Source organism: Haliotis rufescens, unplaced genomic scaffold (assembly GCF_023055435.1).
Source record: "Haliotis rufescens isolate VD_foot unplaced genomic scaffold, xgHalRufe1.0.p SCAF_118, whole genome shotgun sequence".
Lineage (NCBI taxonomy): Eukaryota > Metazoa > Mollusca > Gastropoda > Lepetellida > Haliotidae > Haliotis > Haliotis rufescens.
Genome location: NW_025963800.1, coordinates 173,450 through 186,780, shown reverse-complemented (window position 1 = coordinate 186,780; position 13,331 = coordinate 173,450). Strand labels below are relative to the sequence as shown.

General features: G+C 43.5%; 1 protein-coding gene across 2 annotated transcripts in view; it reads left to right on the top strand.

The window, feature by feature from the left end:
• The window catches only part of LOC124123866 (translation factor Guf1, mitochondrial-like), a 62,041-nt gene continuing 48,710 nt past the window's right edge, over window positions 1-13,331 (top strand). For both annotated transcript variants that reach the window (XM_048393203.1, XM_048393204.1), the window contains exons 1-10: window positions 1-148; window positions 2,751-2,799; window positions 3,611-3,722; window positions 4,975-5,123; window positions 6,793-6,873; window positions 7,203-7,364; window positions 7,659-7,723; window positions 8,880-8,992; window positions 10,967-11,057; window positions 13,152-13,281. In XM_048393203.1, the coding sequence (XP_048249160.1) occupies window positions 69-148; window positions 2,751-2,799; window positions 3,611-3,722; window positions 4,975-5,123; window positions 6,793-6,873; window positions 7,203-7,364; window positions 7,659-7,723; window positions 8,880-8,992; window positions 10,967-11,057; window positions 13,152-13,281 (1,032 nt within the window). In that variant the 5' untranslated portion in view covers window positions 1-68. The remainder of the gene's footprint in view (window positions 149-2,750; window positions 2,800-3,610; window positions 3,723-4,974; window positions 5,124-6,792; window positions 6,874-7,202; window positions 7,365-7,658; window positions 7,724-8,879; window positions 8,993-10,966; window positions 11,058-13,151; window positions 13,282-13,331) is intronic.

Here is a 13,331-nt window from a genome sequence, read left to right as displayed (position 1 = left end):
CCCTTGAATTGACATGCGACACAAACATCTTAAAACAAGTTTTGTTTGGAAATGTTAATGGATTCAAAATGAAATATATCTTTCAGTCTCTGTGTCCATTATGTAGAAAATTCATATCATGGTCTGTGAGGAAGACAATATTTGAAAGGTGCGAATAAATAATCAACGATATTTCAATGTTCACTGAATAGTTCAGCATGCACATATCGATACACTGACAGTGATACATGGAACACTAACCACATGAATATTACCTAAGACATTCACCCATCATTGCAGACCCGTCGCCTTATGGTGTCTCAGTAGTAATTGACAATATATACAAATACTATTTCTTCATGTAAGTTTTAGAAAATGTCTAGATCTAAATATATAGGATAGAAGTTCCAAAGAGATTTCGGAACAAGATATTTTGATTGTTGTGTTTGGCCATTAGAGGCAAGATTTTCAGGATTTAAAGTTGAGCTATAATTTGGTGAACACCACAATGTGTTCAAATGGGTGTGGTAGTGTGTTGTTGCCATAGCAGAATTAATCTTGCCTGATAATATTCTGTCCAGATATCACAATGTCTCGACACATGTTGTCACAATTTTGATTTTATCAAAATTCCTAGTATCCTAAACAGTTTGAGAAAAAATATCTGACAATTGAATCTGTAGATCTGCACAATTGATGCAGCCTATAAAAAGCAGCTAGGGGTGGTAGGTTCCAGTGTTGAAATAATTTTAAAACTCAACAAGAAAGTCGGGCAGTCCCGTAAGTGTTTCCTGTCCATCTTCAAAGATGAAAAGTCACTGAAACTAAGAGACAAATCATGTCTTGATTCAGCTGAAATAATGCAAACAACTACTTGAGAATCTACAAGAGGTTAGACCCAGGCAGATCCGGGGTAGTCCATAGAATAGGTCTTCAGCAACCTATACTTGCCGTAAAAGGCGACTATGCACGTCGTAAGAGGCTACAAATGGTATCAGGTGGTCAGGCTCGCTGACTTAGTTGATGCATGTCATCGTATCACAGCTGCATGGATCGATGCTCATGATGTCAATCACTGGAATGTCTGGTCCAGACTTGATTAAATACAGACCGCCACCATATAGATGGAATATTGCTGAGTGTGGCGTTAAACAACAAATAAACAAACAAACTGCAAGAAGTTATAATAAAACTGAATACACAAGTAGTCTTAAAATTATAGTCGGGCAGGTGGGGGAAATTTCATGCTGCCCAACAGAAAAGTTACCAGCAAAGCATCTTTCCCCCAAATTGCTGTGTTCGTCCAGATTTTCTCAACTTTGCTGTGCAGTAATCATATTAATCCAAAGCTTAAGGTGTTCATTTTCATTTTCTATGGCTATAAATGTGGACAGAATTCACAATACCACAAATAGTGACATTCTACCATAAACTTGGAAATTACTCAATTCTGATTGGTCATTTGGAGGGTTCAAATCACAATAACTGCCACTAATTGATTTGATGGCTGCACCATTGTGAAAGCTAATGTTTACGGAAAAATACTTATTCTGCAGTCGTTGTCATTTGACATGTTTAAATAATGATATCTGCAACTATAGATAACAATTAATTTCAGAGTTAGGGTTACTGCTATAGTCAATGGATGGGTGGCATTACATTTTGTGTCCCCATGTGTGACATTGTAATCGTGACGCGTTTTTGAACTAAACTTTACAAGGCTTCCTTAATTTTTATGCCGACATTCAGTTCCAAATTCAGTATAGTGTAGTTAGATCTACAAGTAACCCAGCTCTACGTTGCAAACACAGGATGTTTATCTCAGAAATAAACACTTCCCATGGTTATGCTACTTTGTACATGCGTTTATTTGTAATTATGTGTGTGATTATATATTGATGGAATGAATGGTTAAACCTTGGAATAAAGTATCTGATGTTAAATTATATTTTACAATTACAAGTTACAACTATTTACCAGGTCATTAATCTTCATGGAGTTGCCGATCAAGAATCGATTCTAAGATAAGAATAATACAGTAAACTACAGTTATAACGAACTTAAAGGAACCACTAATTTTGGTTGGTTATGGCTGTAGTTGTAAGCATATATACAACAAACACACAGCAGATGGACTGGACCACAAAACAGTTCGTTATATCTGTCAGTTTCTTATAAACGTGTTCGTAATGAATTTAGTCTATTGTCAATACTTTGTTATCATGAATGAAATTTGTATACCATCATGTTGTAGATATAGATACAGAAATAGAATCATATATGAATATGAATATTGACAGAATGAGAAAATGACTTTCATAATTTGCCCTGATCACGTTACCCTTGGTGATACCTATATGTTAGCAGCACAGACAAGAAAGAACGTTCTGAATAACATCTTGACTCCCTTAACATGACACGTGGTTGCCATAACTGTGTAGAGTTGCATTACTACCAGCAGGAGTAGAAGTGAAGGGGTATCCCAGCTTCCTTGAGGATTTCAGCTTTTGTATTGACTCCTTAATCTTGGTACCTTTGTCAACAGGGTTATGTCATTGTTAACTTTGTACAACATGATTTTGTGAATCCAAAGAATTGCCTCAGTTATGATTCTCAGTTTGTCAGCATACAACTTCAAGATGTTTGTGACCTGCATCACATTAGTCCAATATATCCGGTAACTAAATACTGTTCAAAGCAGCGTGAGTCCTAAGTCATTCATGAAAGCATCTCCTCAAGTCCTTGACGTCGACCTTCACGTTTGTTCCCAGGTCAACTCGGGGGGTTCGATGGTATTCCAACGAAAAGATCACAAAGAAAGTAAGTATTGACCTTGAAGGTCACTCTTTGGGAATTAGGTGTCTCAGACGTCTGGCATTTCTAATTTCAGTCATGGGAAATCAAAGCATTCAAACTATGGACTGTAACAGCACCTGTCACGTCATGGTTGTGTCAGCTGTTGAGGCCACTTTAAAGAGATAGTACATCAACGGTTCTGTGTGTTTTTAAATAATGCATGAAATAATTTCAGTGTGTGATGGCCATCACATGCGCCTGATTTAATTCTAAAACCCAAAGAAAAGAGCCCTGCACAGTGAAGCCGACAATCTGAACCACTTGGCTCGCCAGCAAACTCACATGCCCTGATATAACAATCAAGGTCACTCACTCATGTGAGTCTTGTTAGTGGGTGGGCACCAGTGGTGTTGGGTGCCACAATTAATTGGACCCGATTATGTTTCTTGGTTTGTCTGCACATTAAACATGCTTGTGGGTTTCACGGAAGTGGTAAACATCTGTGACCTGCATCACTTCGGGCTTCCTCCCACAGTAAGCTGACATGCTGTTATATAACTGGAAAAGTGTTTAAAGTGGTGTTAAGACTCACTCACTCAACTCACTCACTCGTTAATAGGCATTTGACCAAACTGTTTATGTTCACCTGGTTCCAGAGTGGAGAAGAGTTACATGGTGATAGAGCTGTTTCTGGTGATGCATGGAATGCAAACACCCTTTTATCATTTTTTTGTATTTTGTACCATATTGTATTTTGCATGCTTTACAGAAACATTGTTATCTGTATAATCTTGTCCGCAGAATCATTAACATTGAACTGTCTTGACTTCTGCAGACAAAGTTGGAGCTTTCAAACTTTCCTGCAGAAAATATTCGGAACTTCAGCATCATCGCCCATGTGGATCATGGGAAGAGTACTCTGGCAGATCGTCTACTGGAGATCACAGGTAGGTGGATCAAGGGGAGAGAACTCTGTCTACTGGAGATCACAGGTAGGTGGATCAAGGGGAGAGAACTCTGGCACATCGTCTACTGGAGATCACAGGTAGGGGGATCATGGGTAGAGAATTCTGTCTACTGGAGATCACAGGTAGGTGGATCATGGGAAGAGCTCTGGCAGATCGTCTACTGGAGATCACAGGTAGGTGGATCATGGGAAGAGCTCTGGCAGATCGTCTACTGGAGATCACAGGTAGGTGGATCATGGGGAGAGAACTCTGTCTACTGGAGATCACAGGTAGGTGGATCAAGGGGAGAGAACTCTGGCAGATCGTCTACTGGAGATCACAGGTAGGTGGATCATGGGGAGAGAACTCTGTCTACTGGAGATTACAGGTAGGTGGATCAAGGGGAGAGAATTCTGTCTACTGGAGATCACAGGTAGGTGGATCATGGGGAGAGAACTCTGTCTACTGGAGATTACAGGTAGGTGGATCATAGGGAGAGAACTCTGGCAGATCGTCTACTGGAGATTACAGGTAGGTGGATCAAGGGGAGAGAACTCTGTCTAGTGGAGATCACAGGTAGGTGGATCAAGGGGAGAGAACTCTGTCTAGTGGAGATTACAGGTAGGTGGATCATGGGGAGAGAACTCTGGCAGATCGTCTACTGGAGATCACAGGTAGGTTTATCAAGGAGAGAGAACTCTGTCTAGTGGAGATCACAGGTAGGTGGATCAAGGGGAGAGAACTCTGTCTAGTGGAGATCACATGTAACTTGAGTAGTTCCCCTAGCTATCGGTGAGAGAGGCAGTACCGAGATGAGGACTCTGGGAGGAATGATGGAGGTACCTAAACACAAGTGCCTCGCTATATACTGCTTGTCACTCACGCCAAAGACCTGGGTTCGATTCCAGACATGGGTATAATGTGTGAAGCCCATTTCTGGTGTCCCCTGCCGTGATATTGCTGCAATATTGCTAAAAGCCGTGTGAAACCACGCTCGCTCACTCTCACTCACTCACTCACTCACTCACTCACTCACTCACTCACTCACTCACTCACTCACTCACTCACTCACTCACTCACTCACTCACTGCTTGTCACAAACGAATCCAAGTGAATCCTTGGTAATTTCATGCATAAAAACCTAGATCATTATGTATATATATTCTCGTTATCATGCATAATTCAGCACTGTTTCATCACCTCGTTGTCAGGATGAGGGGTAGCTGTGATCAGTTTCTGTGATTTGTGACAGGTGTGATACCGAAGACTGGCAGCAACAAGCAGGTGCTTGATCGACTGCAGGTGGAGCGAGAGCGTGGCATCACTGTCAAGGCCCAGACAGCATCACTTTTCTACCAGCTTCATGGAGTCACGTACCTGCTTAACCTCATAGACACACCGGTCAGATGATTTTACATACTTGTAATCAGCCTAAAACAGCAGTGTCCAATTTATGGGTCCTGTTTATTTTAAGATTTTCTGCTGTAGTATGTTGAGCTCACTAGCTGGAGTGTGACTGATCAAGAAGATGTGATATCTATACATACCATGTTGATAAGACACCAAATATATGTGATGCCCGTTGGAGAGTGTCTGTGTTACAGGGTGTCTGTGTTACAGGGTGTCTGTCTGTTACAGGGTGTCTGTGTTACAGGGTGTCTGTGTTACAGGGTTTCTGTGTTACAGGGTGTCTGTCTGTTACAGGGTGTCTGTCTGTTACAGGGTGACTGTTTTACAGGGTGTCCATGTTACTGGTTACAGCGTGTCTCTGTGTTACAGGGTGTCTGTGTTACTGGTTACAGCGTGTCTCTGTGTTACAGGGTGTCTGTGTTACTGGTTACAGCGTGTCTCTGTGTTACAGGGTGTCTGTGTTACTGGTTACAGCGAGTCTGCCTGTGTTACAGGGTGTCTGTGTTACTGGTTACAGCGTGTCTGCCTGTGTTACAGGGTGTCTGTGTTACTGGTTACAGCGTGTCTGCCTGTATTACAGGGTGTCTGTGTTACTGGTTACAGCGTGTCTGCCTGTGTTACAGGGTGTCTGTCTGTGTTACAGGGTGTCTGTGTTACTGGTTACAGCGTGTCTCTGTGTTACAGGGTGTCTGTGTTACAGGGTGTCTATGTTACTGGTTACAGCGTGTCTGTCTGTGTTACAGGGTGTCTGTGTTACTGGTTACAGCGTGTCTCTGTGTTACAGGGTGTCTATGTTACTGGTTACAGCGTGTCTGTCTGTGTTACAGAGGGTCTGTGTTACTGGTTACAGCGTGTCTGTCTGTGTTACAGGGTGTCTGTGTTACTGGTTACAGCGTGTCTGCCTGTGTTACAGGGTGTCTGTGTTACTGGTTACAGCGTGTCTGACTGTGTTACAGGGTGTCTGTGTTACTGGTTACAGCATGTCTCTGTGTTACAGGGTGTCTGTGTTACTGGTAACAGCGTGTCTGCCTGTGTTACAGGGTGTCTGTGTTACTGGTTACAGCGTGCCTGTCTGTATTACAGGGTGTCTGTGTTACTGGTAACAGCGTGTCTGTCTGTGTTACAGGGTGTCTATGTTACTGGTTACAGCGTGTCTGTCTGTGTTACAGAGGGTCTGTGTTACTGGTTACAGCATGTCTGTCTATGTTACAGGGTGTCTATGTTACTGGTTACAGCGTGTCTGCCTGTATTACAGGGTGTCTGTGTTACTGGTAACAGCGTGTCTGTCTATGTTACAGGGTGTCTATGTTACTGGTTACAGCGTGTCTGCCTGTATTACAGGGTGTCTGTGTTACTGGTAACAGCGTGTCTGTCTATGTTACAGGGTGTCTATGTTACTGGTAACAGCGTGTCTGTCTGTATTACAGGGTGTCTGTGTTACTGGTTACAGCGTGTCTGTCTATGTTACAGGGTGTCTATGTTACTGGTTACAGCCTGTCTGCCTGTATTACAGGGTGTCTGTGTTACTGGTAAGAGCGTGTCTGTCTGTGTTACAGGGTGTCTGTGTTACTGGTTACAGCGTGTCTCTGTGTTACAGGGTGTCTGTGTTATTGGTTACAGTGTGTCTGCCTGTGTTACAGGGTGTCTGTCTGTGTTACAGGGCCATGTGGACTTCAACTACGAGGTGTCCCGCTCCCTGGGGGCATGTCAGGGGGTCGTGCTTCTGGTCGATGCCAATCAGGTATGCCTTGTTTCCACTGGAGTGCAATCATCAGATTGATGGGAGCTGATGGCTGCTTTTGGTGTCTGCTCTAAGTGCATGCTCTTGATGCCGACACTTTATGCCTACTCTTGGTGCCTACTCTTGGTGCCTACTCTTGGTGCCTACTCTTGGTGCCTACTCTTGGTGCCAACTCTATGCCTCATTTCAGTCAGCCTATATATGGTGGTCATATTGCTGACTTAAGTCTAGAAAAGCTCTAACAGAAATGTTACCTAATAGCCCTGTGAACATCAGTTGTGGCTAAATCTCTGCTGAAATACTCGATGATATTTCTCCTCTGAATGAAGGGTGTGCAGGCACAGACCATGGCCAACTTCTACCTGGCGTTTGAGTCGAACATGGTGATTCTACCGGTGCTGAACAAAGTCGACCTGAAGGGGGCCCAGCCGGAGATGGTCCTGCAGCAGCTGCACAACCTGTTTGACATCCCCCCCGCCGACGTGCTGCAGGTCAGTGCCAGCGCGTGTGCAACAACCTGTTTGACATTCCCCCCTCCTCAAATGTGTGCAACCTTTTTAACATCCCCCCCCTCTGACATGCTCCAGGTCATTGCCATTTCAGCACACACACCTAAAACACCATCACCTCATCACCAGTATATACGTGTTGCAGTATATATGTGTGTGAGATGTGTGTTGCAGTTTTTATGTGTGTGAGATGTGTGTTGCAGTATATACGTGTTAGATGTTTGTTGCAGTATAAGTGTCTGATATTGTGTTGCAGTATACGTGTCTGTGTTGCAGATCTCGGCCAAGCTGGGAACGGGCATCGAGCAGCTACTCCAAGAGGTCATACTTCGGATTCCTCCGTAGGTAACCATGGCAACTGTGTATAACATGGAATGTTCTGAAGCTCATGTGCTGCATGTTGGATATAATGTTTTCATGATGATTTAGTCATCATTTTCTGTGTGGAGATGTGTCCCTAAGTTTTGCTGTGCTGAGTTTTGTCCCTAAGTCTAGCTGTGCTGAGTTGCGTCCCTAAGTCTTGCTGTGACAAGTTACGTCCCTAAGTCTTGCTGTGCCGAGTTGTGTCCCTAAGTCTTGCTGTGCCGAGTTGGTCCCTAAGTCTTGCTGTGCCGAGTTGTTCCCTAAGTCTTGCTGTGCCGAGTTGTGTCCCTAAGTCTTGCTGTGCCGAGTTGTGTCCCCAAGTCTTGCTGTGCCGAGTTGGTCCCTAAGTTTTGCTGTGCCGAGTTGTTCCCTAAGTCTTGCTGTGCCGAGTTGGTCCCTAAGTCTTGCTGTGCCGAGTTGGTCCCTAAGTCTTGCTGTGCCGAGTTGGTCCCTAAGTCTTGCTGTGCCGAGTTGGTCCCTAAGCCTTGCTGTGCCGAGTTGTTCCCTAAGCCTTGCTGTGCAGAGTTGTTCCCTAAGCCTTGCTGTGCAGAGTTGTTCCCTAAGTCTTGCTGTGCCGAGTTGTTCCCTAAGCCTTGCTGTGCCGAGTTGGTCCCTAAGTCTTGCTGTGCCGAGTTGGTCCCTAAGTCTTGCTGTGCCGAGTTGGTCCCTAAGCCTTGCTGTGCAGAGTTGGTCCCTAAGCCTTGCTGTGCCGAGTTGGTCCCTAAGTCTTGCTGTGCCGAGTTGGTCCCTAAGCCTTGCTGTGCCGAGTTGTTCCCTAAGCCTTGCTGTGCCGAGTTGTTCCCTAAGCCTTGCTGTGCCTTGAGTTGCATCCCTGAATGTCGCCATAATCCCAGGTGAAACCTGTATATTATCCTTCATATGTCAGCAGGGCGGTCGGGTAGCCTAGTGGTTAAAGCGTTCATCGTCACGCTGAAAACCTCGGGTTCGATTCCCGACAGGGGTACAATGTGTGAACCCATTTAAGGTGTCCCCCGCCTTGATATCGCTGGAATATTGCTAAAAGCGGCGTTAAACCATACTCACTCACTCACTCATATGTCACCAATGTGGTAAACGTCGACAACCTGTGTCCCCTTTCTTCCTTCATCATGAAACTATTAATGTTAATTGCAGCCCATCAGGTGACCCTCACCAACCACTAAAAGCGTTGCTGTTTGACTCGTGGTATGACCAGTACAAGGGTGTGATAGCCCACATGGCAGTCTGTGACGGACATATCAAGAGAGGTGAGTTGTAGTCATTGTACCATGCGATGTATCGTAATCATTGTACCATGTGGTGCATCGTAATCATTGTACCATGTGATGCATCGTAATCATTGTACTATGTGATGCATCGTCATCATTGTACCATGTGGTGCATTGTAATCATTGTACCATGTTATGTATCGTAATCATTGTACTATGTGATGCATCGTAATCATTGTACCATGCGATGTACCGTAATCATTGTACTATGTGATGCATCGTAATCATTGTACTATGTGATGCATCGTAATGATTGTACCATGTGGTGCATCGTAATCATTGTACCATGTTATGTATCGTAATCATTGTACCATGTGATGCATCGTAATCATTGTACCATGTGATGCATCGTTATCATCGTACCATGTGTTGTATCGTAATCATTGTACCATGTTATGTATCGTAATCATTGTACCATGTGATGCATCGTAATCATTGTACCATGTGATGCATCGTAATCATTGTACCATGTGTTGTATCGTAATCATTGTACCATGTGATGCATCGTAATCATTGTACCATGTGGTGCATCGTAATCATTGTACCATGTGATGCATCGTAAACATTGTACCATGTTATGTATCGTAATCATTGTACCATGTGGTGCATCGTAATCATTGTACCATGTTATGTATCGTAATCATTGTACCATGTGATGCATCGTAATCATTGTACCATGTGATGCATCGTTATCATCGTACCATGTGTTGTATCGTAATCATTGTACCATGTGATGTATCGTAATCATTGTACCATGTGATGCATCGTAATCATTGTACCATGCCATGTACCGTAATCATTGTACCATGTGATGTATCGTAATCATTGTACCATGTGATGTATCGTAATCATTGTACCATGCGATGTACCGTAATCATTGTACCATGTGATGTATCGTAATCATTGTACCATGTGATGTATCGTAATCATTGTGCCATGTGATGTATCGTAATCATTGTACCATGTGATGCATCGTAATCATTGTGCCATGTGATGCATCGTAATCATTGTACCATGTGATGCATCGTAATCATTGTGCCATGTGATGCATCGTAATCATTGTGCCATGTGATGCAATCTCATTAATATCAGATCTAAGTTCTTGCTACAGCTAAACAAAGATCTGAGGACATCCCATTACGGGTCACGTCAGACCGACCTTGCGCAAACTTTCACCGACCAATGGAATGACCAATCAGAAGGCAGCTTTTTCGTGCTTTACAGCACTTATTTCAAATTGGCGACTACGTTTCGAAACATATTTTGACAATTCTTTTATTAGAAATTTGAAACCTGAACAAAAGAACATTCTGGAATGGCTAACAGATGGTCTAGATTGTATGGATTCAGTTGTTAAATCCATAACTATCGCTGGGAGTTTTCGAGGTTGCATGATTAGAAATCACATTCCGACTGTCACTTTCATAATATGGTAAGCGATGCTCTGATTGGTCGGATGAAAGTGTGCTCAGATCATTGTTTAGCGGTAGCGAGAACTGAGGTCTGATTTTAATGAGATTACATCGTAATCGTAATATGGCTTCAGCAACCCATGATTGCTGTAAAAGGCAACTATGCTTGTAAGACGCGACTAACGGGATTGGGTGGTCAGGCTCGCTGGTTTGGTTGATACATGTCATTGTATCCCGATTGCGTGGATCGATGCTCATGATGTCAATCACTGGATTGTCTGGCCCAGACTCGATTAGTTACAGACTGCCGTCCTATAGCTGCAATATTGCTGAGTGCGGTGTTAAACAACAAACAAACAAAACCATGTGATGTATCGTAATCATTGTACCATGTGATGTATCATAAGCATTGTACCATGTTGTGGATCATGGCAGGTGTAATGTGTGTCATGGCTGGGTTAGTGTGTCACAGAATTTAGAGGCTGATGGGTGACGGAGGATGGGCAACACACATAACATGTAATGTCTGCTTTGCCCTCAGGAGACAAGATCAAGTCCTGTCATGGCCAGAAGGCGTACGAGGTCCAGGAAGTTGGAATAATGCACCCCACGGAGATCCCCACGTCTGCTCTGTAAGGTGCTAACTTGGGTGTATACAGTCAAGTCTCGTTAATCCGACAATCAGCTTTATCCATCACAAATGATGGGAACCAATTAAATTAGTGCTATTTAGACTCGTTAATCCTACAGTCTTGCACTCCGACTCCGATACACCTAATTTGCAGGGAATTACGGAAATCACTCATTAATCCAACATAGTGATCAGCGTACTCTGTGGTCACCTGTTCGCGAGTACACATCAACGTGTTATGATGCGAGACAAGTCGGCTAGTAGCTGCATATTACAATGGCTGCAGAGTTAAACTTGCTTAACAATAAACAATTAATGCTTTGAATAAACAAATCAGGAATAATCACATGCCTCGATTACCTCAATCTCATATAAATCAGAAACAGGTTCTTGCTACCGCTGAGTACATCTCATTACAGCTCATGTCAGAACGACCTTTTGTGTACTTTGATGGACCAATAAAATGACGAACAGGAAGTCTACATTAGCAGCTAAGAAAGCTGCTTTCTTGAGCTTTGTGGCACTAGTTTTAAACTGGCGACTTCCTTTCCAGACTATTCTTTTGTGTTTTTGTCTGATTTTCGATCACGAACGTTGACACAACTTAGTTTCATTTAAACCCGTGAAGATCCGGGGTAGAATTAGTCTTCAGCATCCCATGCTTGCTGTAAAAGGCGACTTTGCTTGTCACAAGAGGCGACTAACGGGATCGGGTGGTCAGACTCGCTGTCTTAGTTGATGCATGTCATCGTACCCCAATTGCATGGATCGATGCTCATGATGTCAATCACTGCATTGTCTGGTCCAGACTTGATTATTTACAGACCACTGTCATGTAGCTGGATTATTCCTGAGTGAGGTGTAAAACAACAAACAACAACTAGTTTCGTTTATCTCACATGCTCGTTAATCCGACATAATCATATGCAACCAACCATGTCGGATTAACGGAACTTGACTGTATATCTGTAAGGCACTAATAGTGGTGTATACATCTCTGGTGATTCCAGGCACTGTCTGGAGGGGGGAGGACTTCATAGCATCCTGTCTTCATTCTAAGACCCCAGGGGGGCACAGGTGGCCCAGTCGTCTAAGGCGCCGCGATTCGCTGTGCAGAGTTGCGTCCCTTGGGAACGCCAGAAACCTATGATTGTGGGTTCGAATCCCGGTTCGCCCCAATTATGTTTCTAGGTTTGTCAGCACCATACCCGTGCTCGTGGGTTTCACCGAAGTGGTAAACGTCTGAGACCTGCATCCCTTCGGGCTTTCCTCCAACATTAAGCTGACACACCGCAATATAACTGGAATACTGTTAAAAGCAGCGTTAAACCCAACTCACTCACTCACTCACTCCAAGACCCCAGCGCCACAGGCGTGTCTTGAGAGCTGGCTAGAGGGTGTAGTGGTAGCCTCGGTGACTGGTGGGATTGCATGATGTCATGCCTCCACAACAAGCATGGCTGCTAATCCTTCCATTCATTGGTTTGTTGGACGATGTGTTAGACGAATGAATGTTTCCTCTGCACCTTATCCTGATGTTGACAAACTTATTCTTGAGACACCCATATCTGGACGCCATAATGCACCTAAAAAGTGGAAAAGATGCTTGTCCTGACAATACTGTGGTTGAAATGATAAAAAGTTCCAAATTTGAGTTGATGTCTTTTCTTAATAAATGTTTCAATGGGATGTTTGACTGGTATATTCCCTGGTCGTGTTTGGGAAATATTTCCAATAGGTAAGAAAGAAGTTTATAAGATGTTACCTAGACAACAATAGAGGAATAATGAGGGTTCTTGGGAAAATTTCACATCTGTACTTATTCCAGGATTACGAATTAGGCTAATATGCGAGATAAGATTCACAAAACTTAGGCTGGTTTTAGAAAAATTACCCAATGACAGATCATGTATTGAAATTATATTGTATGCATTAATCCATAAGTGTCCATCTTGATGGAATCACAAATTGCATGTAACCTATGTCTGTTTACAATTTTTATTGACTCCGTTGATCATTATAGACTATGGTACTGTTTAGGAACTACCGGTCTCCAGGGGAAAATGTACTGTATAATGTCATTGTGATGTTTCAGGTATGCGGGGCAGGTGGGCTTTGTGATGGCCAACATGCGCAACACCAGGGAGGCCCAGATGGGCGACACATTCCACCTCGTTGACAGACCTGTCACCCCTCTTCCTGGCTTTAAACCAGCTAGACCCATGGTAGGTAGAACCATGACCCCTCTGCCCGACTATAAACCAGCTAGACCCAT